Here is a 25,338-nt window from a genome sequence, read left to right as displayed (position 1 = left end):
AGCAAAGCAGACTTGGCTAGCAAATTGGGGGCTGGTTGATGGTCGTAACAAGTTATTAGGTGCCCGTGAAGACGATGTGAATATTCAATGCAGCTTAAATATATTGTTAAATGAGAGGGATTTATTTTAAAATTTTCCTCAATGAAGTAATAACATGAATATTTTCAGATTTAACAAGAAACAGAAAATAATATAGTCTTTGAAATGTTACAGCTGTCCAACTATGTCCTAATTCCAAAAGGTAAAACTACTCATTCCTTTGAGCATTTTGAAGAAAAATATGGACTATGTAATTCTGCATGTGGATACATGGATAAGTGCACATCTTAATAATATTTCACAAATTCTCCAACACTGCTCAAATCTCTAGATATGATAGGATATTGCCTATATATCTGCATAATGGTTGATCATAATGACCCCCGCTCCGGCTAATGGGAGATGGTTCATATAAAATTTAAAATTAAGATAGATCAGTCCTTCCGAATAACTATCAAAGGTTTGCTCACATCTAAATATAGACTTATTTCTTCAGTTACACTTGAGTTGAAGAAAGGTGGTAAGGGATGATTCTTTTGTTGCAATATGAATTCTAAAATCTATTGGCCTGTCACACAACTTTTGTATTATTTGCTTGAATCACTTTATTAATTTATTGCAAATCAAATTAGAATAGGATTAAACAGAAATTGGCAGATGTATATTCTCACCTGAACTTAACTACAAGATCAAAGTCATTCCCATAAACAGTCAAGCGTGGAAGCATATAATGCAGGTGGGGATTCCTAAATTTGCTGTTTATGTTGTTGGAACTCTTAGGTCCTAATCTTAGTAACAGAATAAAAGCGAGAATCAAACTAGAATAGTAAAGATTTCAGCAAGTAATTTACTTCAGTTGCAAAAAAGTCATAATTTAAAAAGAACTTACATTATTGTGAAATAAATCCCTAATTCTAAAATTTTAAACAAATTTTCAAATGTATGGAGTTCCACATGAATTCCAATGGCATTGTGAATAAATTACAATACTGAATGTGCTGATGTTTTAACAGGATCGAATGTGCTAATAGGCCAACAATCGCGATGTATTGCAATTATATAATAAAAAATATCCTTGAATGAAATCACAATAATCTCAAAATATTGATTTAGCCCGGAAATACTGAGCACTTTATAATCCCAGTGAATAATTTAAAGAAATAAATCCTCTCAAGTTAAAAAATGAGTACTAAAATAAAACTCAAATTTTGGAGTAAACATCATTAATATGAAAAACTATGACAGAAAAACAGAACCAGGATGAGGGCAAACTTTCTTTTGTAACATTTTAAATTGTCAGCAAAATCATGAATTTCCAAAGAAAAACTAATTTTCCAATACTAGGATGCAAGTATAAATGCTTATCTCCCTTAATAAGTGTCTGAATATTTAATATATGATCTATAAATATAGATTATGGATATGTATGGTGCTGTTTACAATGAAAATGTCACTTGTCAGGTACACCCTTAACTCAAATACTGGTCTAGGTCAATCTCAAAACCACATTATATATATACACATAACGAATAATTGTGACGAATAGCCAAACAGCAGTTCAAATTAAATATACATAGGGATGGTCGTTTTGGCAACAAAGTAGAGGATGAAAGAATTTTCTTTCAGCTCGTGTACTATGTTTTAAAAGCATCAGAAAAATTGTATTTCATAATTCAGAGCATGTTCAATATAATTTTAGCTTGGATGAGCTAAGTTATTTTGTTATTTGGTAAGCATTTGTTTAAATAATATTTGACTCATTGAATCATTGGGTGGTTATGTTATTTAGTTTTCACCTTTAGCTGATAAGACGACATGTCTTCCTTTTATGTGGAAGTTTGAATATATACTTATTAGGAAGTTGTACCTAAACCATTAATGCTACCAAGTTGACTTGATTCTATATGATTAGCATTATTGTACATGTGTGTCATACATACATGGTGGTTCTTGTTTGATATACTTTAAGATCAAATTCATTTTGACATTTTTCCCAATTGGAGGATACACATAAGTTATAGTAATAATGCAAAGGCCATGCCCATTAAATCAATTTCATTTACAGATTTAAATAGGAAAAACATAAGAATATCTTCTTCATGCTGGGATCAATCTAACTCTATTCTATGAATCTGGGATCAACCCAGAATACACTCATACGTGGGGATTAGCCTAGCATATATTTAATTAAGATGGGATCAACCCAGAATACACTTTATTGCTGGGATCAGCCTAGCACAGTCCTAGAAGCTAGGATCAGCCCAGATTCCACTTTAAAGATGTGATCAGCCAAGCACCAATTATCCTAGAGCTGGCATCAGCCCAGAATACACAGTAGTGCTGCGCTCAGCCTATCATATATTTACTTTAAGATGGGATCAGTCCAGATTATACTTTAATGGTGGAATATGTCTTTTACATTCTGATTCTAGCCCCTGTGTAGCCCCCAACATATAGAGCCAAATATTTTTAAAATATTTAAATTACGTATTGATTTTATTTTGGTTATTAGTTTGATGTTGTAGAACATTGGCAATAATGAACAGTGGCAGGTTTGATAGAAAGGGATAGAGTGAATATTATGTCACATGTTTAGGCTCGAATGAACAGTAAAACACGAAGAAAGAGTGAAAAAAAAACAATTATTGAAAAATGTACAATAATATATTTCCCTGGAACAAGTCTGTAAAAATGGAAAAATATAAAGTTACGGTTTTATAATCCAAAACTCCAAAAGTAATCCAAGAATAGTCCAAGAATAAAATTTTTGTAGTCCTAATAGCAAAATGTTCTAATAATTTCACGTTCGAATCCCGACGAAGAATCCAAGATGGAAAACGATTACGTATGCTGAAATATGTAGTGTTGAAGTCTACAGTTCATTGTATAAACAAGAATTATCATTCCGGTTTCTGATATCTGAATAAAGTTCTATGAAATTCTATCCATGTTCCACAGTATTACATGACCGCACGTATTGTCCAGAACAATTGCAGAATTAATCTTTTTGAATCCAAGTAATTTGAATTAACTCCAAACCAAGTAATTTTAAAAAACTCCAAACGGCACATCATGGAACTAACAGTTTAACAGCCCAAAAGCAAGCACTTATTACAGATCACGTTTGCCCAGTGTGACTCTGACGAAAACCAACCAATCATTTCAAAATAAAAAAGGACTTGTTTACGATGCTTGCTACAAATTCTGAAACAATGTTAGGATTTAGATAAATACCTGGTGTTTATAAACTAACAGTCAAGGTCAAACTATTTTCTACTAAAAGTATCATCTCTAGGGAATAAATTGACATTACAATGTCATGTAATGACAAATTTTAAATTTTTTTAAAATGACAAACAATCAAATTTAAATAAATATATATTAAATCAGTTATAACTAAATCAAATATACATAACATGAGAGAGAGAGAGAGAGAGAGAGAGAGAGAAGAATGCATATACTCATGTATCCTATATTTCTTCCAATACCTGTATTAAATCATTTCTTGTACAAATAAATGTTGTTTTGTTTTGCATAAAATGAAAATTTATTAAAGTTTAGTGTTTGCACAACTTGGTTATCTTGAGTTATTGTAGGTACACATTGCCAGTGTTGAAATGGGGTTTGTCTGAAAATGACCATTACATGAGGTATTGGTGGTGTGGTAAGATGAAATATTGTCCAATTGTAATTGTCAGTGGCCAATACCTGGATAGGGGTGTTGTACATGTACCTTGAAATTAAGAAGCAGACAGTGAATTATGCAAGAGAATGTTATTAACCTCTTCATAGAGCTTGTTGGTGGATCATGGGGGGGGGGGGGGAGAGCATGAACAGAACTATTGGTATTAGTTGGCATTGTCAGCAGAATTCAATGAGCCAACCAAATTAGATAATCTTACGTAACATTTCATTATCATATGTATTTCAGTCAATGGACTTTGAGTCTCTGCATCAAACTTTTCTGATGGATTTGTGCTGGACCACCACCACCTCAGTCACCACCTAATAATGAATACATCGTGGGTTTTACCCTTATGTTGTTCATGCGCATGGGGCTACAATCTGATAGGATATGTTTCCACAATCGGACAATAATAAGATATGCTAATAACGTAAATGTCATTCCCGTTAAATACGTTTCTTTTAAGTTTTAACTAGGAAAAACATAGGAATATTTTCTTCATGCTAGGCTCAGCACATCTCTATTTCACAAATCTGGGATCAACATGAATACACTCGTATGTAGAAAACAGCCTAGTATAGACTTAGTTAAGATGGGATCAGCCCAGAATACATTAGAATGATGGAATCACGTTAGAGCATAATCTATTTAAGCTGGGATAAGCCCAGAATACACTTGAATGCTGGGATCAGCCTAGCAGATTTTATTTGAGCTGGGATCAGCCTATACAGTCCAAAGAAGCTGGGATCAGTCCATATTACAATTTAATGCTGGGATCAGCCTCGAACCAATTATGCTCATGCTGGGATCAACCCAGAATACACAGAAATAGCATAGATTTACTTGAAGATGGGATTAGTCCAGAATATACTCGAATGCTGGGATTAGCCTAGCATATATTTTCCTTGAGCTGGGATCAGCGTAGCACCAATTTTACTTGAGCTGGGGTCAGCCCAGAATCCATTGTAATGCTTTGATCAGCCCCGCACTGATTGGGGAATCAGATTTTACATTCAGATTCTAGCCCATGAGTAGCCCCCACATATACAGCAAAATATTTAGAAAATATTTAAACTAGGTATTGATGTTATCTAAGTTACGAGCTTGATGTTGTAGAATATTGGTAATAATGTGATAATCAATAGTGGCATATCTTAGAGAAAGGGAAAGAGTGAATGAGTGAGCGAGTGAGAGAGACGAGTGCATATACTCATGTATAATATATTCCTTACAATGCATGTATTTAATCATTTTTTGTACAATTCAGTATTGTTGTGTTCTCTCTCTCTCTCTCTCTCTCTCTCTCTGTGTGATTTGGAATTTTAACGTAGCTTTAACAATGTTTCAGTCATATTGATACGATGTCTGCAGTGTGGCAGTTTATAGTGATGTCTAATACTGTGGCATGATGCCGCAGACATGTAGCATGATGTCCATCCCAGTCACATGATCCTGACACCAGGCCGACCAGTCCTAACACTAGCCTCTTAATGCTGAGCGCTAAGCGAGACAGCTGTTAGTACCATTTTTGTAAGTCTTTGTTATGACTCAAACGGGAATTGAACCCACGATCTCACGCTTCCGAGGCGTACATTCTAACTACTAGGCCATCGGAGCGGTAATGACTTGTTCTGAGATTTTTTAAAAGAATGAGAGTTTAGAAACAAGATAGTGCTTCTTTAAATTATTAGGCCCAAATGTTGATTTTTAACAGCAGTTATACATTGGGAGTTTTGAAAAATGATGAGAATTTCCTGGATGAGAAAGTATTGATTGCAACGGTTAGTGAAAGAAATTTTGAATCTAAGCACTCAGTAATCAGTGATGTCAGAATCTGATTGAGTTCACTTGACTTTCGACACTCATCACAATAATTTGGGTTGTACTTGATCGTAAGGCTAATAAATAAAAATATGTATTTCCGGTCAGGTGACTGTCCCTGTTATTCATTATTAGCACTAGCTCCTCTCCTGCTCCAAAAATTTATTTGTGCATCTACTTAAGCTGTTAAAGGTTGCTGTGTATATTCTGAGTCACATATGGTGACAATGTGTCAATTAAAATTGTGTTGTCAAGCTTATCTCTAATAAATTGAACTTTATCAGGAATGAAATGTGCCAACATGTCCTGGAGATCGACCAGCGGGAAAGTTGTTGAAATTTGTGAACATTTATTCCTTGACAGAATCTTCATGTATACAAAACCTTTGTCCATAACTTCATTTTTATAAGTATTGTTAATAATAAGCTTTAATAATTTGTTATGGCATGTTTCTGTTTGTTGGGGATAAGGGATGTGGTGGGGTTCATTGTTTCAACGTCATATTAGGTGGAAAACCAAATTCTAATTTTGGGGGGTATTTTGTATTGAGAGCAGCCTTATTACAAAATGATTTTGAGATTAACAATGTAGAAGTGCTACATTAACAAGTAACATTATGGCATAACAGTAAGTTTCGGAATTGTAATAACACATGCAGCGACAACTAATGGTTTTGAAGAACAAAACAATGGTACTTAAATATTACTTTGAAACTATAGCAGCTTTACTGCAAGTGTTAGATATTAAACAAAGAAGTCAAGAATCATCAGCAATAGATATCACTAAAATATGGGTTTCAGGAGTAACAATGTCATAATTTTACTATATTAACACAAATCATTAATGCATATCATCAAACTTCATCCTTATAACAAGATATATGTGAGAAGACAAAATCAGTGTTCCACTCCTGCCTGGAATATTATAGGGTCATGGTACTACATGGATTTGAGGCAATGTAGTATTATTACTATATCATGTTTGAAGATTACATAACATACGCTGTTACATTGAAAACAGGGTAATATTACTACATGGGTTCTGTGATTTCCAATGTAGTGTTGCTACTACATCATGACTTTGGAGGCCACATAATGAGTGGTACACTTTCACATGGAAATAGGGAAATATTACCATATGAGTTTGGTGTTTACCATTATGTAGTACATGTATTCATATTACAGCAGGGTTGGGAGATTACCAACTCAGTGTAGCACTGTTTCCTGGGAATAGAGTAATTTGTTTAACACTGGTTTGGTAATTAGCAATGTAGTATTCTTACTATATCAGGTTTTGGCGATCAAAAAAGCACTTTTATACTATCATCTATAAAAAGAGCAATATTACTACATGGGTTTGGGAGAGAACAATTTAGTATTGCTAGTAAAGCAGAATACATAATCACAAATTATATGTTCGCTGTCACCTGGAAACAGTGTATTACTACTAAATGGGTTTGGGAGATAGCTACGTACTGTTACTACATCAAGTTGGTGGTCACAAAAGCAGTTTTACAATGCCACCTGGCCATTGGGTAATGTTATTACATGTGTTTGGAGGATAGCTGTGTGTATTGTAACTACATCAGGTTTTGATGATTACAGGTTTCAGAGATCACAAATCAGTGCTGGCAAATAGGGTAATGCTACTACATGAGTTTGAGGGATAGCTATATAGTATTGTTATTACATCAAGTTTTGCTGACTATATCAGTTTTACACTGTCATCTGGTAATAGGGTATTATTACTACATGGGTTTAGGGATAAATGTAGTAGTGTTGTTATAAGAGGCTTTGAAGATTATAAAATTGCCAGTTTAATTACCTTGAAGAAGAGCAATGTTACTACTGGTACAAGTGTTTGCTGATAGATTGTTTGTATTGTTACTACATCAGGTTTTGGAGATCACAAAACCAGTGCCTGGACATATTACAGGCAATATTACAATTTGGGTTTGGGGGTATAGTTATGTTACTTGTCCCTACATCAGTCGTATTATTGTTACTATATCAGGTTTCAGAGGTCACCAAAATGAATGCTTGGAAATATCGTAATGTTTCTACATTGATTTGGGGGATATCTGTGTATTATTGTTACTATATCAGTTGTAGTAATGTCACTACAACAGGTTTCATAAATCACAAATCAGTACTTGTAAATAGGGTAATGCTGCTGCATGAGTTTTGGGGATAGCTATGTAGTATTGTTATTACATCAGGTTTTGAAGATCACAAAAACAGTTTTTTGAAAATGGGTAATGTTACTGCATGGGTTTGTGGAGGACAGCAATGTAGTATTGTTACTACATCAAGTTTTGGAGGTCACAAATCAGTGCATTGAAATATCGGAGAGCTATGTAGTATTGTTACTAAATCAGTTAAAGTATTGTTACTGCATCAGATTTTGGAGATTGCAAAATGAGTTCCTGGAGATAGAGTAATGTTATTACGTGTATTTTATTTGGGGGGGGGGGATGCTATGTAGTATTGATACAACATTACATTTTGGAGATTACGAAATTTATGTGCCTGAGATTACAAAACTTCTGTGCTTGGAAATAGGATAATGTTACTACATGGGTTTGTAATTAACCATGTAGTATTGTTACTAGTAAAAGTCCTTTAAAAAGGAGAAGCAAACAATTCCTTTTTAATCTGACGGCCACTCTGAATGCTTATATCACAGTAAATCATGTTTGTGACTGAATGCTTAGATCTCAGTAACAGCCATGCTAGTGACCGGAGTGCTTATATCACAATAACAGCCATGCGAGTGACTGAATGCTTAGATCACAAAAGATGTGCTAGTGAGAGAATGTTTAGATCACAACAGTCGTGCTAGTGGCTGAATACTTAGGTCACACTAAGTTATACTTGTGACTGAATACTTAGATCACAATAACAGCCATGCTAGTGATGAGTCCTTAGATCACAGTAACAGTCATGTAGTGACCTGAATCCTCAGATAACAATAACAGTCATACTAGTAACTGAATACTTAGATCACAATAATATTCATGCTAATAACAGTCATTCTATTAACTGAATGTATAGCTCGCAATAAGTCATGCTAGTGATTGTGTACTTGGATCACAATATCAGCCATGTCAGTGACCGAATGCGTAGACCACAATAAATCATGTTAGTGCCCAGATTACCCGAAGGTCTACAATAAAAATCATGTTCCTGACCCAAGTTGACCACCGAATGGAGAAATAATGTGTGTGTGTGAGTGTGATTTGGATTTAGTGCAGTTTTGACAATTTTTCAGCCATATCACTACGATCAATGCAGTGTGACAGTTTATAGTGATGTATAACAGTGGGTCGTCATGGCACAGACATGTAGCATGATGCATCACCCAGCCACATTATCCTGACACCAGGACAACAAGTCATAACACTAATTTATTAAAGCTGAGTGCCTAGCACGGCAGCTGTTAGTATGATTATAGAAGTCTTTGATTTGACTCAGCCAGGGTTCGATGAGATTTGTAACATTTAACGTACAATAAATAACTCAATTATCTAAGTATGAAAATTTAAGAGAATCTTACAGTATTGTGAATAACATTCAAAATAATCCTAAAATGTTCTATCTCAAATCCAGAAGAACAGTGTAATTACTCTCTCTCTATGATCCTAAACTAAGTAGAAGAACTAAATAACAGAAAATATCGAAAACAAGTTTTGTAAATTTTAGCAAATAATTAAATCCTAAAGTATGTTGTTGTGTGGGGGTTTAATTCGTTTTCAGTGCAAGATAGGGTATAACTGGTGGAGGACGAAAGTGTAAAACCCCAATAAGAACCACTGATCCACGGGAAACTACTGTCAATTTTCTTACCCACACTGGCCAAGACGAGACTTAAACCCACATGGACAAAAGTGAGATAGCAGTTATCCGTAACGAAAACACTTTAGACCACTTTGTCACCCAGGCCCCCATACAGTCTTAAACATTCTATTAGAAGTCCAAATGTATAGAGTTCCAATCGAATTCCAATGGTATTCCAAAAACAAATCCAATAGTGAATTTATGTGCATGTAGTCTTGTGCCAATGGCACGTAATGTGGCAATGGGTTATGAGACTTTTGATGTGACCTAATGATATAATTCGAAATAACCGTGACTGCATTCACTATAATTCGACATTAATGATTTAGTCCTAGAGGTATTACTAAGGACGTTATAATTCCAGTGAATCATTTAATTTAATAAATCCACCTAAACTAAAATCTGAACAAGACAATAAGACTGCTTCCACTTAGGTTGTTAAAGTAGGAATGAGACATTTTCAAGTAAACAACATGTATATTAAAATGTATGATACGATAATAGAGCCAGTATGTAGGTTAATATCTTTCTAAAACAAGAAGTGCAATAATTACCTAGTAAAACATTTGTCCTAGTCTCAAATTCAAATTTAAAGAAATCTCCGATAATAATGATCTGAGAAAATATTAGCTATGTATTATGTTGTTTGCAAAATAAATGTCACTATTCAGACTACTATGATTTCGTACAAATGCCAATTACAAAATACAGATATCATGGAGAAAAGCAAGAGTACAAATTAAATATACAGATTAATAGTATTGTGAATGATAGGTCCTTGAATGTTCTAATGTATCAATATCATTGGATGTGTTTAATAGCCATCAGTATTGATGTATCAAAATGGCAACGCCCAAGACTCCTTTTAATAAATTCACAATAATATCAGGATAACATGTGAGACTAGTTCAATGAGCACGGTCTAATTCCAATTAATCCAAGTTAATGATTCCTCTCAAATTATATCTAAATGCAACATTAAATACAAATGCAGACCATTTTCAAAAACAAGGAAATATGAAATAGTAATCAATTAAGCATCCATCTCTTTGAACTTATATGCACCATTGCGGCTCTGCATTCCAAAATTGTCCTACTCAATCTATGTTGTAATACCTCAGACATAATTCACGATACCACACGTGAAACCAGAACCCATCTGATTTGTCAAATGGAAAATTACCTCAAACAGGATTATCATTACGATTGACTTTAAAAGTGTTAAATACTAATCTATCGCTCACATGCAATCTACAGTGATGCGCCACAAGTACAATTAATATATATATATATATATATATATATATATATATATATATATATATATATATATATATATCTGTATATATATATGTATATATATATATATATATATATATATATATATATATATATATATATATATATATATATATATATATATACTATTATTTAAGGTGGGTCGTGGGCAGTTTTGTCGTCCTCGGACTGGTATCGTGGGCAGATGGAAATCTGCCCATGTAGCACGTCGTCCTTTTCTGCACTCTTGCCACACATATAAATAAAATAAATGCATATTTACGCTGCTGAATGTTAAATATTCGATAAATATTCATCTGCAAAATAAATAATTGTCTTTTTACCTATTTATTTCCATTTTTTCATTAATGAATTGAATTGAATAGCACAACTTGAGTTACCTCCCATTATGTACAAGCATTTCTTACATGGTAAAAATAGATTGACCCGGAAGTAGTATATTTCAAATTTACTGCCCATCATGACAGGGGGTCGTTACAAAGAAAATCAAGGGATGGGGTTCTAACCTGTAACAATATAATATGTTAATATTGTTACAGGTTAGAACCCACATCTGTTGATTTTCTTTGTAACGAGCCGCTGTGCCCGTGATTATTATTGTGAGAGATCACAACTGCCCGGGAACCAGGATGTGGAGTGAATAATCTGCCAATGTCGCCAAAAAGCACCATACATAATTACATATATACTATTTATTATGATGTCTAAGAAGTTTTCAATAATGCTAATTAGTAATGTACATGTACTGTTTAAGGTACAAAACTGTTTTGCATACTTCATAACTTATTTATCTAATAGTGCAAATAATAGGAGACAGAAGACAGTTAGAAAGAATTAATTTGTCAAAATAAGTTAAATATCAAGATTAGTTTAATGGACGTTTGAAAATTTACTATTAAAGTAAAATTGCCTATTTTTGAGAGAAAAATCCTAATAGTAATACATGTACTTTTATTTAAATTAACAGTAATGTAGAGGATGCTGATTTATTTATGAAATATACCATAAACGTGTGTTTCATGTTCATTACTCCAAAGTAAAATATCCAAGAACCACCTCCGAAAATCAGTAATGACATATTCATGTAAAACACAAAACACAATTCTAAAAAAGTGTTGGAGATGCAGTTATCAGCTGTGAGTCACATAGCTAACACATGATGAGTAGCAGACTGGATGCTTGGTATGGTAGGAATTGTATTTGCCTTGTCAGAATAGTTGGTAAAGATTGTAAGAGGACTTCCTGGTTGGAAAAAAGTGAATTTGAGAAATGTATTATTTTTTTTTATCGTATGTGTCCTTGTTTCACTTCATTAATAATAATGATATGACTTTTGACAAATCTTTTTGTCTGCGTGACTCAATGCTGATATGTGTAAAACACATGTCGAGGCTGCGACAGATGTGTCCTCTGTAGAAATGGGTGTTTATTAAACTAGGTCAAAATTAGGTAGTGTAAAAATAGGAAGTGGAACAATACACAATATGGAAAACGGTCGCTTTGGAAGACATTGGGCGGACATACAGACACATCAAGATGTACTTAATAAGATTCATACACATATTATATACTGTTGTATAGCTGTCCTTGTATGCTTCAGATTTATACTATTAACATTGAAGTTTGTGGTACCGAGGCAAACGGCAATGGTAGATGCACGTATCAAGGATATAAAGATCGTTAAATTCACAACCGATACAGAGTCAAAAATACCAAAAATTTCATATTGCATTTTCTTACATTTCTACTATCACAGATCGATTTAGACTGATGCGAAACCTATCAATTTATATCAAATTTGTCAAAATCGGGGTTTATTTACTATTGTTATGAGTTATTCACCTGTATGGAAAACGATCGTATAGGAAGACATTAGGCGAAATGACAGACAAAGGAAGACATACTTAATAAGATACACACACATACTATTTACAGTTGTACAGCTTTAATTATATGCTTTAGCTATATAGCAATAGCATCGAAATATGTAGTACGATCGCAAAACGGCAATGGTAGATTCACGTAGCAAGGATATGAAGATCGGTAAAGTGGCACCCGATATTCAGTAAAAAGAACAAAACCTTCTATTTTGCATTTTCACACATGTCTATTGGCACCGATCGATTTAGTATGATTAGAAACATATCAATTAAAATCAGATTTTTCATCTGATATCAAATGTGTCAAAACCTTGTTTTTGCGATTGTTATGACTTATTCGCCCATATGGTATAACGGTACCAATTGCGCAAGTCCAGGTGGGCGGAGCTTAAGGTGTATGGAACATTGTATTCAGACTTAAAGAAAAAACACTAGCTGTGATTGGTGCATTATGTAAGAGTTGTACTTTCTGTTTGGCTTAAAAAAAAGTTGAGCCTCTTGGCAACATGTGAGTTTGTGTTAATTTCTATCTAGATCATATTTTGTATTTTTTATGATTTTTTAAAAATATGGTACACATGGCTGAAAATGTGCTTGTTGTGACTAGATAACTCTTACCCCTGTCTAGTTCCAGTAGAGTTATCTCTCTTAAATGCAATGGAGTACCTGGTTATGTCATTGTCAAATTGACAATCTAGCATTGTTCTATAGGACAGTGTGTGACATGCATGCCCAAGTAGGACAGAAAGTATATTTATTTCACCAAACATTAGCATTGAGGTATATGGAAAAACAATTGGTACCGTGATGCCATATGAAAAACTTTCGTATAGCTCGGATCTAGGCGCTTATTAAAATATATACACACATTTTATAATACTGTATAGTTTTAATTCTATACTTCAGATCTCTAATATTAGCATCGAAGTATGTGCTACAATCACAAAACCGGAAGGGTGTATTAAAGTAGCAAGGATATGAAGACCGGTAAAGTCGCACCCGATATTCCGTAAAAAGTGGAACTTTTTTATTTTGTATTTTCACACACGTCTATTGGCACTAATCGATGTAGGTAGATGAGAACCTATATATTAATATGAAATTTGTCAAAAGCTGTGTTTGTTTACTATTGGTATAAATTATTCACCTATATGGAAGGCATCGGGTGCACAAACAGACATATGAAACCGTACTTAATAAGATACATACACATATTATTTAATGTTGTACATCTTTAGTTATATCATTCAAATCTATAGTATTAGTATCCAAGTATGTGATACTATCGCTAAACGGGAAGGGTAGATGCACATATCAAGGATATGAAGATCGGTAAAGTCGCAAGCCATAATGAGTCATAAATACCAACTTTTTTATTATTAATTTTCTCGACTTTTTTGGGGGAGAGATCGATTTAAACTGATGAGAAACCTATACATTGATATTATATATGTCGAAATATATGGTTGTTTAAGATTGGTACAACTAATTTACCTATATGGAAAATGTTTGTGTTGGAAGGCATTTGGCGCACGGAAAGCCAAATGAAGACGTACTTAATAATATATGTAAACATGTTATATGCTGTTGTTTAGCTTAAATTTTATGCTTGAAATCAGTAGTATTAGCATCGAAGTATGTTGTAACCCCCCTCCCCTTAGTACGCTACTGCAAGCAGACTTTGTCAAATGCTAAGAGACACTAACTTGCTGGAAAATTATAATTTTAATAATTTTGTGGACTCGTATATTATAACCTTATAATGCGCCTTCATTTTCCATCAGGTAGGTCTCCAGGTCGAGTTGTCATGAAAAATAGGAACCAGTATCGTACATTCTTTTCTAAGCGACTTCTCTGATGGTGCAATGTGTATATAGAGCGTCCGCCTCGGATGCGAGTGGTCGCGTATTCAAACCCCGGCCGAATCATACTAAAGACATAAAAAATGGTACTAGCAGCTGCCTCTTTTGGTGCCGATCATTAAGAGGTTAGCGTTCGGATTAGCCGGCCTGTTGCCAGGATAGTGTGACTGGGTGGGACAAGTTTGTCTTGTGTCCGCTAAAATGCAAAAGCCTATTGAACCAAGTCGAACAGGATACGTATTATACAACTTATTTTCGACGTTTCACCCCCCCCCCCCCTTAAATGTGTACATTTATTATCAGCATACCTCCATACGCAAGCCTATGCATTTGGGTTACCCCCCTCCCGCCTCTATGCGTACATACTAAATGGACGGCCCCTAACCATTCATGAGATGGTATTGATTCAAATTTATGAGTGCGATTGTGATGTACGCATTGCCCTACACAAACACGGGATGGTATTATTCAACCGTACATGTCCACAAAACTATATATATTTATAGATATATGTATACAACCATGGTACAACAATTAGGTATCTAATTACATAATGACAGTGTAGTGGTTAGCAAATTTGAGAAATATACTTTTTTATTCAGACACCATGCCAAAAGGAAAGAACTAACTTACAGTTTACTCTAAACTAAATTAAATTTACTATTTTTGTTTCCAGCATGGTCGGAATATGTTTAAATGTTTCATATTATGAAACAATTTGCATTATGGCTAAGTATATCTTAGAAGGAAATAAGATGTTCTTACGAACTCTTATTTTGTTGGTGTATTGGTTACCTCTCACCATATGAACCATTCTTTGCCATCTCACGATTATAATCCGTATGTACTTATGTGTTGTCTCATTTGTAGTATTAATTTTTAAATGTATACTTTGCTTGTAAAATGATCCCACTTTATATAAATGTACAAACACCGCAATCGTGATGTGCTTACAGGAATACATTGTTCTGAGTTCTACTGAAGTCAATTATTCAGTATAATTTGTAAAACGATATGGACTGATTGATAAAAGTGACTGTTTTCTTTACTTTCGTTTGTCGCAATATTTTTCTAACACAATACTAATATACACTGGTCACACATGACGCCCCAAAGAAACAGTTGTAGTTAATTCTTTGTTCCCTGTAGTAATGGGATTTTTACAATATATGGCAGCGGCAGATGTACGTCGATTATCAGACAATGGTCGGCTTTTGCATTATTCACTTATTTCCCTACTTCGAGTGCGGACTGATTGACCGTTAAGCAAAATCTCAATTAATCTCTGCGATTTATGTGTTATCATTTTGATGCAACGTACGATATTGTCCCCAGTGTTTATTTAATTCCATCATCGTTTAACAAAACTTCTTTTCTTATCCACTCTAAATCAACTTTTGTTGACCAAAGACAATACATTTTATAAGCAAGGCAGAACGCAAAATCACATTGCCCATCCACGAGTACAATGAAAATATATAAACAAAAATAGTTAATAAAATTCCAAGGTATGTATAATATTGTAATATATTTTGGAGTATGCGCATTTGTTTACAGCTCTCCATTTTAAGGATTCATTATATACTTGCTTGAATATGGGAAGTCGGTGCTGGGATTGCAGTCTTTAGACCGAAATAATTAGCCAGTTACTAGGGGCAAACGTTACGGAGTGAAGTGTAAGTGAGTTTCAAGATGACATGGTTTACTTTTGGTGAATTCAGGTCAGAGCCGCATGAGTGTCCCTGTCACTCAGTAGTCCCTATTCAAATCTAGTTGCCTGAATTGATCGTGTGACTCCAGGTGCAGTATTTATGACTGGAGATTGGTAAATTATACAATGGAATCAACAGGAAAGGACTGTTCCGCCGTCGGCAGGCGCCATTTATTGTTGCTATGGTGGTAAATATGTTACAAAGTTACAGGCGAAATTAAGCAAAAAAATCATGATTTAAATGGCCTAAGGTGGCGTAGTAAAAACGGTTCCCTGTATTAGGTTGTTGAGTTGTATAGTTTCACGGCGTGAAATACTGGTGGTAAGTTACGGAAAGTTAACGAAGAGAAGCTTTGCAGTTGTGACCTTGACATTCAATTGGGAAATTGGGATTTGTGGTCATGTATTAATAAGAGTAACATTATTGATAGTATGGACGCGTTGGACTTTCCAGTTTGCAGAAGTAGTTGTACAGGATTCCTTTGAATCAGGGGAAACTTATGACTCGTAGCGGGATTCGCGCAAGGGCTTGACATCGCTCGGTCAAGAAACCCCTTTGGTTGATACAATATTTCTTGCGTGAGCATAATGCAAATATGTATACTGGCTTGCACTGTTTTCAGCTATGATGTACGATGTTGAGACCTCAGTCGGTCAGAATATTCTTTAACAATGGTATCTTTTATCCTAACACGTCTTTCAATACGGTTCCATTTCAATAGGGTACCATTTACTCCTTGCAATAAAGTATATCAGTTGGAGGTTGAGGATGAACTAATCGATATTGAATTTCTCTAAGTACTGTTTGGTCAATGTTCGGATCTCATTATCTTGTTATTGCAAAAAATATATATTGGTTATAATCAATTACACCTTTAGTTTTATGATTATTTAGACATTCTATTTAAATCCAGCATGGTATTAGTTAATATTTCGACGATATTATTATATGTGACCAGTACATTTGAACAGGTATGATTATAAACAGTAAATATAGGCATTTAAACTGTAGGATAAAAAATTCTACTGAAAAATGTTTCATCAGCATAAAAAACATAAGGATTGTCAAATCCGAGACTAGACAACATTTTATAGTACCTATATTTGCTCTTTTCAGGCCAAGTTCTCATATAATGGCTTGTTTTAGTAAATGTTTGAATTCACTTGCTTGTTTTTGTGTGGTTTTTTTGTGCTCCCACACAAAATGCGCATGCGCGGAATTTAATTTCCGTTGCCATGACGAATAAAAGTTACCGGCCATGCACCAACATTTTTCTTTTTGCATCAGATTTGCATAACATGATTAAAAGTAGTTATACTTGAACAAAAAGAACCAAAAAAAACCAAAAAACTATCAAGTGTACAGAAAAAATAATTTAATTTCTCGAAATAAAAGTATACATCACTGTTACTTAGCTACGATTTTCCACCTATAGAGGACGCCAGCAGGAAATGACGTACATTTATCCCCAGAAGACGAAGTACTGGGGTGGGTGGGGGGTGAGGGGCACCAGACAGATCCCCCCCACTTTTCCAAAAAAATATGGTGTTTTATGTGTATTTATTCCCCCCCCCCCCAATGTGTTGTATGTTTTATATTATGCAAAAGAATTTAGGTAAAAAACATTTAATTCTAATTTTTAACGGGGTATTTTTTTTAAACTTAGTTTTATCTATAGGGTTGTTTTTCCGAGTAGGTTTCCATCTTTCCATCACCTGACTTGAACTCCCTTCCCTATACTCTTGGTTGACCTTGGCTAGAGGTCGCCTATATCCCGTGTGTGCTATATGTATATATGCTATAGTTTGTGTATGCTATATTTTGCTTCCATGTTGGGATAGCCTATATTTTTTTTCCCCAAATCTCCCCAGTAATCTTAGGACCTTATAATCGGATCAAGAAAAGGTTTATTTTTATTTATTTAATATATTTTGGAATTTTGGCGAAGTAACGGTGTATTATAATTTAATTAAGAAAAAAAAAAAACTTAAAGGAATAGGGAACGTACATGTTGGTTTTATATTATTTGATTGCCTGTAGTGCAAAATTATATTTTATCTTATTCCCATACACCGTTCTCAGGCCCTTTAGTTACTATAAGGAAATATTTCGGTTATCCGCGCAAGTGCCTTGAAAGATAATTAGATACGTATCACGTGGCCGGTAGTGACGTCATAGGATCTATTGCTACCACCCAACCGAGCTAGCTACGAAGATTGCTAGCGTGATTCAGATAATTTCTTTTCCCTTTTGCGTCTTGGAAAATTGCGAGAACGACATCCCCGACTTCTCAGTAAGCGTGGACATTTTACCGTATCAGTTTGAGCCACTTTTGAAGACTAACAACGAAGAGGGTAGTGATGACACGTCGTCATGTTCTTCGAATGATGAGGATATTTTGCCGAGTGAAGAAGGACGACTCAAGAACACACAATGGTTTGTACCGATTTATAGCATGCATTTCATATAAAAAAATGAGCAGAACGCACGTTACATTTCATTAAAAGAAACTGGAACTTTGTCAACTCCTGTGTGTATAAATCTGTTAGTTTCGGTGGACCCAAATTTCGATAATCCTCCCTCGATTGCCTGAAACTTTTAAATTATACCGATAGTGCGAGTTATCAAAGTAGATGCTTGTAAAGCTGTATTCTAGTGTTTATGTCTTGCTAAATAAAACATTTTCGATATTAAGTAGCAAAGTTTTCATAATTTTTAAAGCAATGAAAGCCATATGTAGATTTTGTAAATTTATAATTGCTGCATTGTTTCAGAGCACTGATTCTAGTGGAAATAATTGACGTGCTGTACACTGTAAACAGATTTTTTTGTTGTTCATTATTTTAAACTTCAACTACGTTTACTCCTTCACACAGTGAAGTATATGTTTTCTTTTTCAAATAAGGAACAAAAGCCCACACAGAATACATGACTATGATAACGAATGTCAGTACACACCAAAGATTAACTCCTTCTGTAATCTATAAACACAAAAATCACAGGTCAAACGATATCATAAGTTGCACTGAATATTAACCTATTAAATACAATTCGACTCATAATATCACATTGACTTGATAATGCTTACTCTAAATTTTGAAAGGCAACATACTGAGAACTAATGTTGTTTTGTCAAACTTTATTTCAAATGCGGAATCAGCATGCTATTTCTAATCCGCATCTTTCCTTTTCACTATTTCTAATCCACATCTTTCCTTTTCAATGCTTATAAAATGTTGAAAGTGATTTTTAAACATTCTTGAATGGTCAAAATTATGTTGTGCTCTTTCCTTACAGGTGTGATTGTGGATATTGCCAAATGATGAACTCAGCAATTGAGTGCTTATGCTGAGAAGAGGTAGAGGTAATTGAGAAAAAGAAGGGTGACCTGACATGTATAACCCTCCATGAAAGTTTCATTGCAAACTGCTTAAACAGACATGTGCTGGAAGTATCCCTGTATGAATACCTGGAACATCATGGACCTTTGGATGATAATGAACCAATACATGAGTAATTTTTCCAATCTTATACAAATTTCTTTAAAGTTCCTGTTTAATCAGATTTTCCTACACTTGTGACAATGTTTGGGACACATTTTACAAAACAAACTATTTGCAAGATTTTCTTACTTCAAAGTGTTTTCATCTTACAACTCATGGAGGCAACATTTATTGCAGAGGGATGCATTCCATTATGATGTTCAAGCTGTGATGGTCTTGAACTTATGAAAAGAATGCAGTTTTTAAGAACAAAATGTAGCTTTCTGTTTTAAAGACTTTACCATTTTCTCTTGTCTTTTCTTTGGAATGATATCTAAACTTTTTTTTACATTATACAGCCTGGATTGTGCTCATGTGCCATTAAGATTATATATATATATATATATATATATATATATATATATATATATATATATATATGCTTGTTTTGAGAAAAGAATAGCAGGTTTGTTATAAATTCTAATAACAATCATGACAACAAATATTTTTTGCTTATCAACTAGGTTTAATGAGTCTTCAAGAACACAATAAACAAACAACAAATAAATAGAACAATTTTATAATGATATGAGTCATTTCACGTGTATGATGTCTTGTATCAAATCTATATGTATTCAAAGAAGATTAATAATTTGAAGAAAAAAAATAAACATATCAAGCGTAATTCACCTGAAGTACTAAAAGTACAATTCAGCATGATTTACCAAAGAAGAAATAACTAACTCTTGTATGAATTTACTCTTACAGGCATTCTATATTTATTTTCAGAACATACAGGCATATAGCATATCGGCGTTTTGTCACATGGATTTGGCATCGACTAGGCAGACACAGCTGTAAAGTGCTTCCATCCTGTGTTGTTTCAAAAATCAGAGAAACTTTTCCCTCAGAGGAATATGTTGGCTTCAGATATGCTGCACCATAAAAATTCTAGGATTTCATAAAGCATAATTTGTGCTGCATGATGAGTTCATCTTTTGAAAATTGTTTGTATGGTGCTGTGAGTGGTGGTGGATACTGAGATGCTCCTTTCATGAACATGTATGCTTCTGTGTATGTAGGCAAGTCCTGCCTCAAGTCCAGCAATGCCTGCTTCAGGAGTGCAATGTAACCTTAAAGAATAAAAATGCACCAAGATATGAAATCAATAAACTTTTTTAATTTTGAACTGTTATATTTTCCTAACGATAGAATAACCTGTGTCCCAACATAATGAACTTTAATAAAATTTATTCCATGAACTATAAATGTATTTAATTATTTTATTTACATTTCAGATTTTACTAGAGATTACTTTATTTCTTCTAATTACTTGCAGTGCTGGATTACACATTAAGCACACTAAGGGCATGTTTAAGGCACCAGCCCAACAAGGGCACCAGAAAAAATTCAAATTAAGTGTTGATGATGAAATTATTGAATTATATATGACCAATTCGATCTCCATGTATTTTGATTTACTTTTCTTTTTAGCTTTTAGTGTTTTTTGTTTGTTTTTTTAGTTTCACATTTTGTAGGCGGAGGGTACCATAATATTTTCAGTGCTTACAACACCTTAATCCAGCACTGATTACCTGTTTACACTGGACATTACATTTATACATTAAAATTGGATATTGTCAATCTACAATTGACATCAATCATCCCCGAGAAATTGTGACAGCAGCTTATACACAATGGCTTTGGTGTAGAAAACGAGGATACAGCACATAACAGATATGGCACCAACATATTTAGTCAAAATCTTACCAAAGGTTGGGTCTACTTTGCAGGGCTTTACAACAGCCTCCATCCCTTTCTTGCTTTTTGGATAGACAACTCTCCACTGCTCCTGGCCAGTCTTGGTCACTGCATGTGCATTGTTTGAATTTTCATTATAGTGCAGGGCAGCTAGATGTAACCTGAAGAAATAAAAGCAACAAAAAAAAAAACAATCAGAATTAAATGGTCAGTGATTCTTGCTACTTACTGAGCTAGTTTTACAATTAAGGTAGGCAGGTAGGGTTTTTTCAATTTAGTTTTTAAACATTATATATACAATACAATGATTAATATCTAAGTGTTTCAATGTACTGGCAAAACTGGCTCAATTTCATGCAATAATTAATTTCTGCAAGGTTTTTTTTATCACCATGGGGGAAAAAAGTGCTAGGAGAAGCTGATCGGAAACATGTTCTCATTTTCACCTAATCTAATTGCATACTAATTACCTTGCAAGCATGGATCCATAAAAGAAGTGTGTGCTCTTGGGTGCGTAGTGATTCACAGCATTGTGGAACACTTCTAAGCCATAAGTTTGATGTATAGGTGATAGCTTCTGGATGTCTCGGAGTATGTGAGGACTGCGAACGACTTTATCCATAAGTTTGTATGTCCTGGATCCTAATCAAGAGAAATGATTGTGTATATGAACAAGTTTATCAGTCTGTGCTAACACGTTTGGTTAAATCAAAGGCGTATTGTGATTTCAGCTCTTTAGAATAATCCCACAATATAAATAGCACTGTGTTTCCCAACCATATATATATATATATATATATATATATATATACACACACACACACACACAAATCTCTGATTATAAAAAATCGTGATAAAATTATGGCCAATCTCATTCTCGTTTGGTTATACCGGTAGCTCACGTGTGTACACAGCTAGTATCAGTAAATGGATATTGAAATAGGGCAATGTAAGCATATGTATACTTTTCTATACACATTCTAATTGTAAACATACCATCCTTCAACCACTGTCTTTCTTCCAAAATGGGACCATGTTCACATTTGCAGAAGATGGTAGAATGGTCCGCGTGCTTGTTTGTGATGTGGTTCATCAGTGATTCCCATTTGGCAACTTTACGTTTACCATTGTCCTCACAAAAAGCTGCAACCCAGTAGGCATGGTTCACTGTAGACTTGATCCATGGTTGAATCAATTCACCATCCTTCTTTTTTGCAGCTGCCTCCAGCTTCTTGGAGATGCCTGAAAATGAAAAAGCATGCATTCAAACAAAGGCATAATTTTTACATGAGAATAGCATCCGTAAGAAAATGACAATGACAATGTTTTCAATTAAATTCAATTATGTACCTTTTGCCAAGTGCCATACATCAAAATAGTGTTTCATATCTGCTCGCTGCTCTCTCATATATTTCTGCACCATTCTGTGCCGATCTGTAACAAGGACTTTAATGGTCAAACCATGATCATTAATAATGTGATTCAATCCTCTCTTCAGACCTTCAATCTCCATATGTGTGGACCCTTTAACTTCGTTGCTCTTAAATAGAAAGAAAATGCACAATTTGCAAAGTTGATTAATTGTTTTTAACAGCACTTTCAAGGATACAAAAGGCAGGTGGCATTGGCTAGCCTTTGCAGGTATTAAAATTTGCTGAGCAGTCTAAATATGTATCTCTGACAATTTCAAAACAACAAGTCTAGTTCCCAGTAACCTAACAATCACTTAACATTTAATTGATCTAATTGCATTATCTTGAGGTAGTTCAACTTGATAAAATTTGATACAGCTATGTTATCTAAGTACAGACTATAATACAAAAGTATAATATTCTGGTAAAACATAACCAACCAACCCAATCAACATTTAGTGCTAGCTATACACAATTGAAATTTGGTATGCTAGTGGAATAACCAATGTTAAAAAGACCTTGACAACTGAGTAATTCTGCTCAAAGTTAAATGCTGTCTTTCTGCCTCCCTCTTTCATGTGCCAATTTAAAAGTTGTATACAATATAATAATGACATTCACATAACGCTCTAATGACAACCATATATTGTACCTGCACTAGCTGGATGTCAAGTACTTTCTTGGCCTCCAAATCCATCAAAGTATAAGCCCCATATTTGGCTGAAAACCCAGGGGAATCGCAACGAGCATCACCTCCACATATTATTTGCTTTCCAGTGCGCTCTTCAATTAAGGAAGCTTGTTGTTTCTCCCATACCACTTCAACTGCAGGTACAATATAAGATGTTTGTAGCTTTGCAAATGTACGTTTACTGAAACTTTGCATATTCATTCCCTCAAATAGGAGCAAAGCTTTTGCACAGTTGATACCTGAGAAAAATATTGCTCCTGCAGTAAACATATTACTCCATGGCATTCTTCCATCACAGGGCTGACTTTTCCATTCTGGAATGTGCCCACTGACACAAACTGAATTTGTTGTGATCATTGTTCCTCGAGAAAATTTCACAAACGTCTGGGAGGGCAAACAACATGACCTACACACACTCGTCAATTCTGCCAAAGCAGACTCAGACACCAGAAACTGTTGCTGATCTTCTGGTTTTGCATCTTTATCAAGCTTATAGTTCATGTGCATATCTTCAAAGTCACTGTTATCATCACTGTCCTCTCCATCATCAGTATCTGAATGTGGTTCATATTCTGAATCGTGGTATGTATCAGGATCAGTGTCGTCCTCACTGCTTGGTTCAGTTTCATTATCTGAATCCTCTGTTGGTTTTAGGAGCTCACACTGAATTGCTGTTGATCTTGTTGCAGTTCGAACCTGAATTCTGCGAGTCCTCCTTGTGGGATCTAATTTAGCCTGAACTTTCACACTTCGTGTTAGTTTTTGTGGTTGGGCCTGAGGACTTGGTACGAAAGCTGGTATGCTGAGTTCAGCATCATCTACCTCTACCAGAGCACATGCACTTGCAGGTGTATCAAGCACATAAGTTGCATTGTAACTTTGCATTGCTTGATGCAGAACCTGAAGGAAAAAAAAAACTAGTATTGACAAGAAAAAGCATTTGTAGTATGTATGTAGAATCTTTGAAACATTTGAGTAGTCACATGGCAACAACTGATTCATTACATTTATGGCCGCACAAAAGGAGAAAAGAAAGTGGGGAGGGAGACACAAAGAAGTTTATCCTATGTCATAGCCTAAGGCTCATATTTCTCAGGTGATAGTGAAAAACATTAAATTATGCATTCCACTATATTTTAAATACAGAGTACTGTTACTCTAACGTTAGCGTCATAAACAACTCTTTCCTATGTAAATATGTTCCAGAAATATATAGTGTACGCAATAATTCAATCTCCGCAGCACATGGGGTTGGGGTGTGGTGATAATGTTGGAGAAGCATGGGAATCTGAGATGAACAAAGCTCTATATTACGCAGATATTATTGTTTAAATACTTCAATTTCATTATGGTCACGACATTGATGGAAATTAGAGTGCATACAACATATTTATTTACCTCTGCATTCCGCCGTTTGTGATAGGCTCTTCTTACTTGTTTCGGTTTGACAGTTGTGGTGCTGCTGCCACTCGGATCTGTCGGTAGATTTTCCCCAGGCCTAGGGTAAGAATAATGTCTGGTACTGCTGTCGGCTTCAGTCTTGCCCTGGCATTTAAATATCCCAATTCTGCACGTCTTTCTGGATCAACTTCATATTGATCTTTTGAAAAATGAAGGCTGCAAAGTCTATGAGTTACCGGCTCAAAGTTCTCACGGCGACAGTAATGGATCCAAGCCTTTCGTCGGATTTTGTCTTTCGGAAATCGGAAAAAATTACCTGTTGAATTGTTGTTGCATCCAAACGCTGCACAGTGAGGCATTTTGGAAGATTCTTGGAAAATAAACTCGAATACAAACACTAATAAGCTGCCTACACTCAAGCACAATGGATCAACAGGATGCTGAGCAATGGCCGATA

At 34.7% G+C, this 25,338-nt stretch overlaps 1 protein-coding gene and 1 pseudogene across 2 annotated transcripts; one reads left to right on the top strand and one right to left on the bottom strand.

Annotated features, from left to right (window-relative positions):
* Positions 1 to 1,486: 1,486 nt before the first annotated feature.
* Positions 1,487 to 20,569, top strand: LOC149775454 (P2X purinoceptor 7-like; annotated as a pseudogene). The gene is made up of 3 exons (XR_016416507.1): positions 1,487 to 1,500; positions 19,432 to 19,647; positions 20,406 to 20,569. The product of XR_016416507.1 is annotated as a P2X purinoceptor 7-like (transcript).
* On the bottom strand, positions 20,568 to 25,007 carry LOC149775453 (uncharacterized). Its single transcript, XM_089943274.1, has 7 exons — positions 24,879 to 25,007; positions 23,442 to 24,380; positions 22,728 to 22,917; positions 22,374 to 22,619; positions 21,848 to 22,019; positions 21,387 to 21,538; positions 20,568 to 20,749 (listed from the first exon to the last, which is right to left on the bottom strand). Exons 2-7 carry the CDS (start codon positions 24,363 to 24,365, stop codon positions 20,568 to 20,570), a joined length of 1,866 nt encoding a protein of 621 aa, XP_089799400.1. The 5' UTR covers positions 24,366 to 24,380; positions 24,879 to 25,007.
* Positions 25,008 to 25,338: the final 331 nt, after the last annotated feature.

The sequence above is a fragment of the Sinohyriopsis cumingii genome, chromosome 19, assembly GCF_028554795.1.
Source record: "Sinohyriopsis cumingii isolate HCF-2022 chromosome 19, ASM2855479v2, whole genome shotgun sequence".
In the NCBI taxonomy this organism is placed as follows: Eukaryota; Metazoa; Mollusca; class Bivalvia; order Unionida; family Unionidae; genus Sinohyriopsis; species Sinohyriopsis cumingii.
Note: the sequence above shows the minus strand (reverse complement) of the source record. Positions and strands in the feature narration are given on the sequence as shown.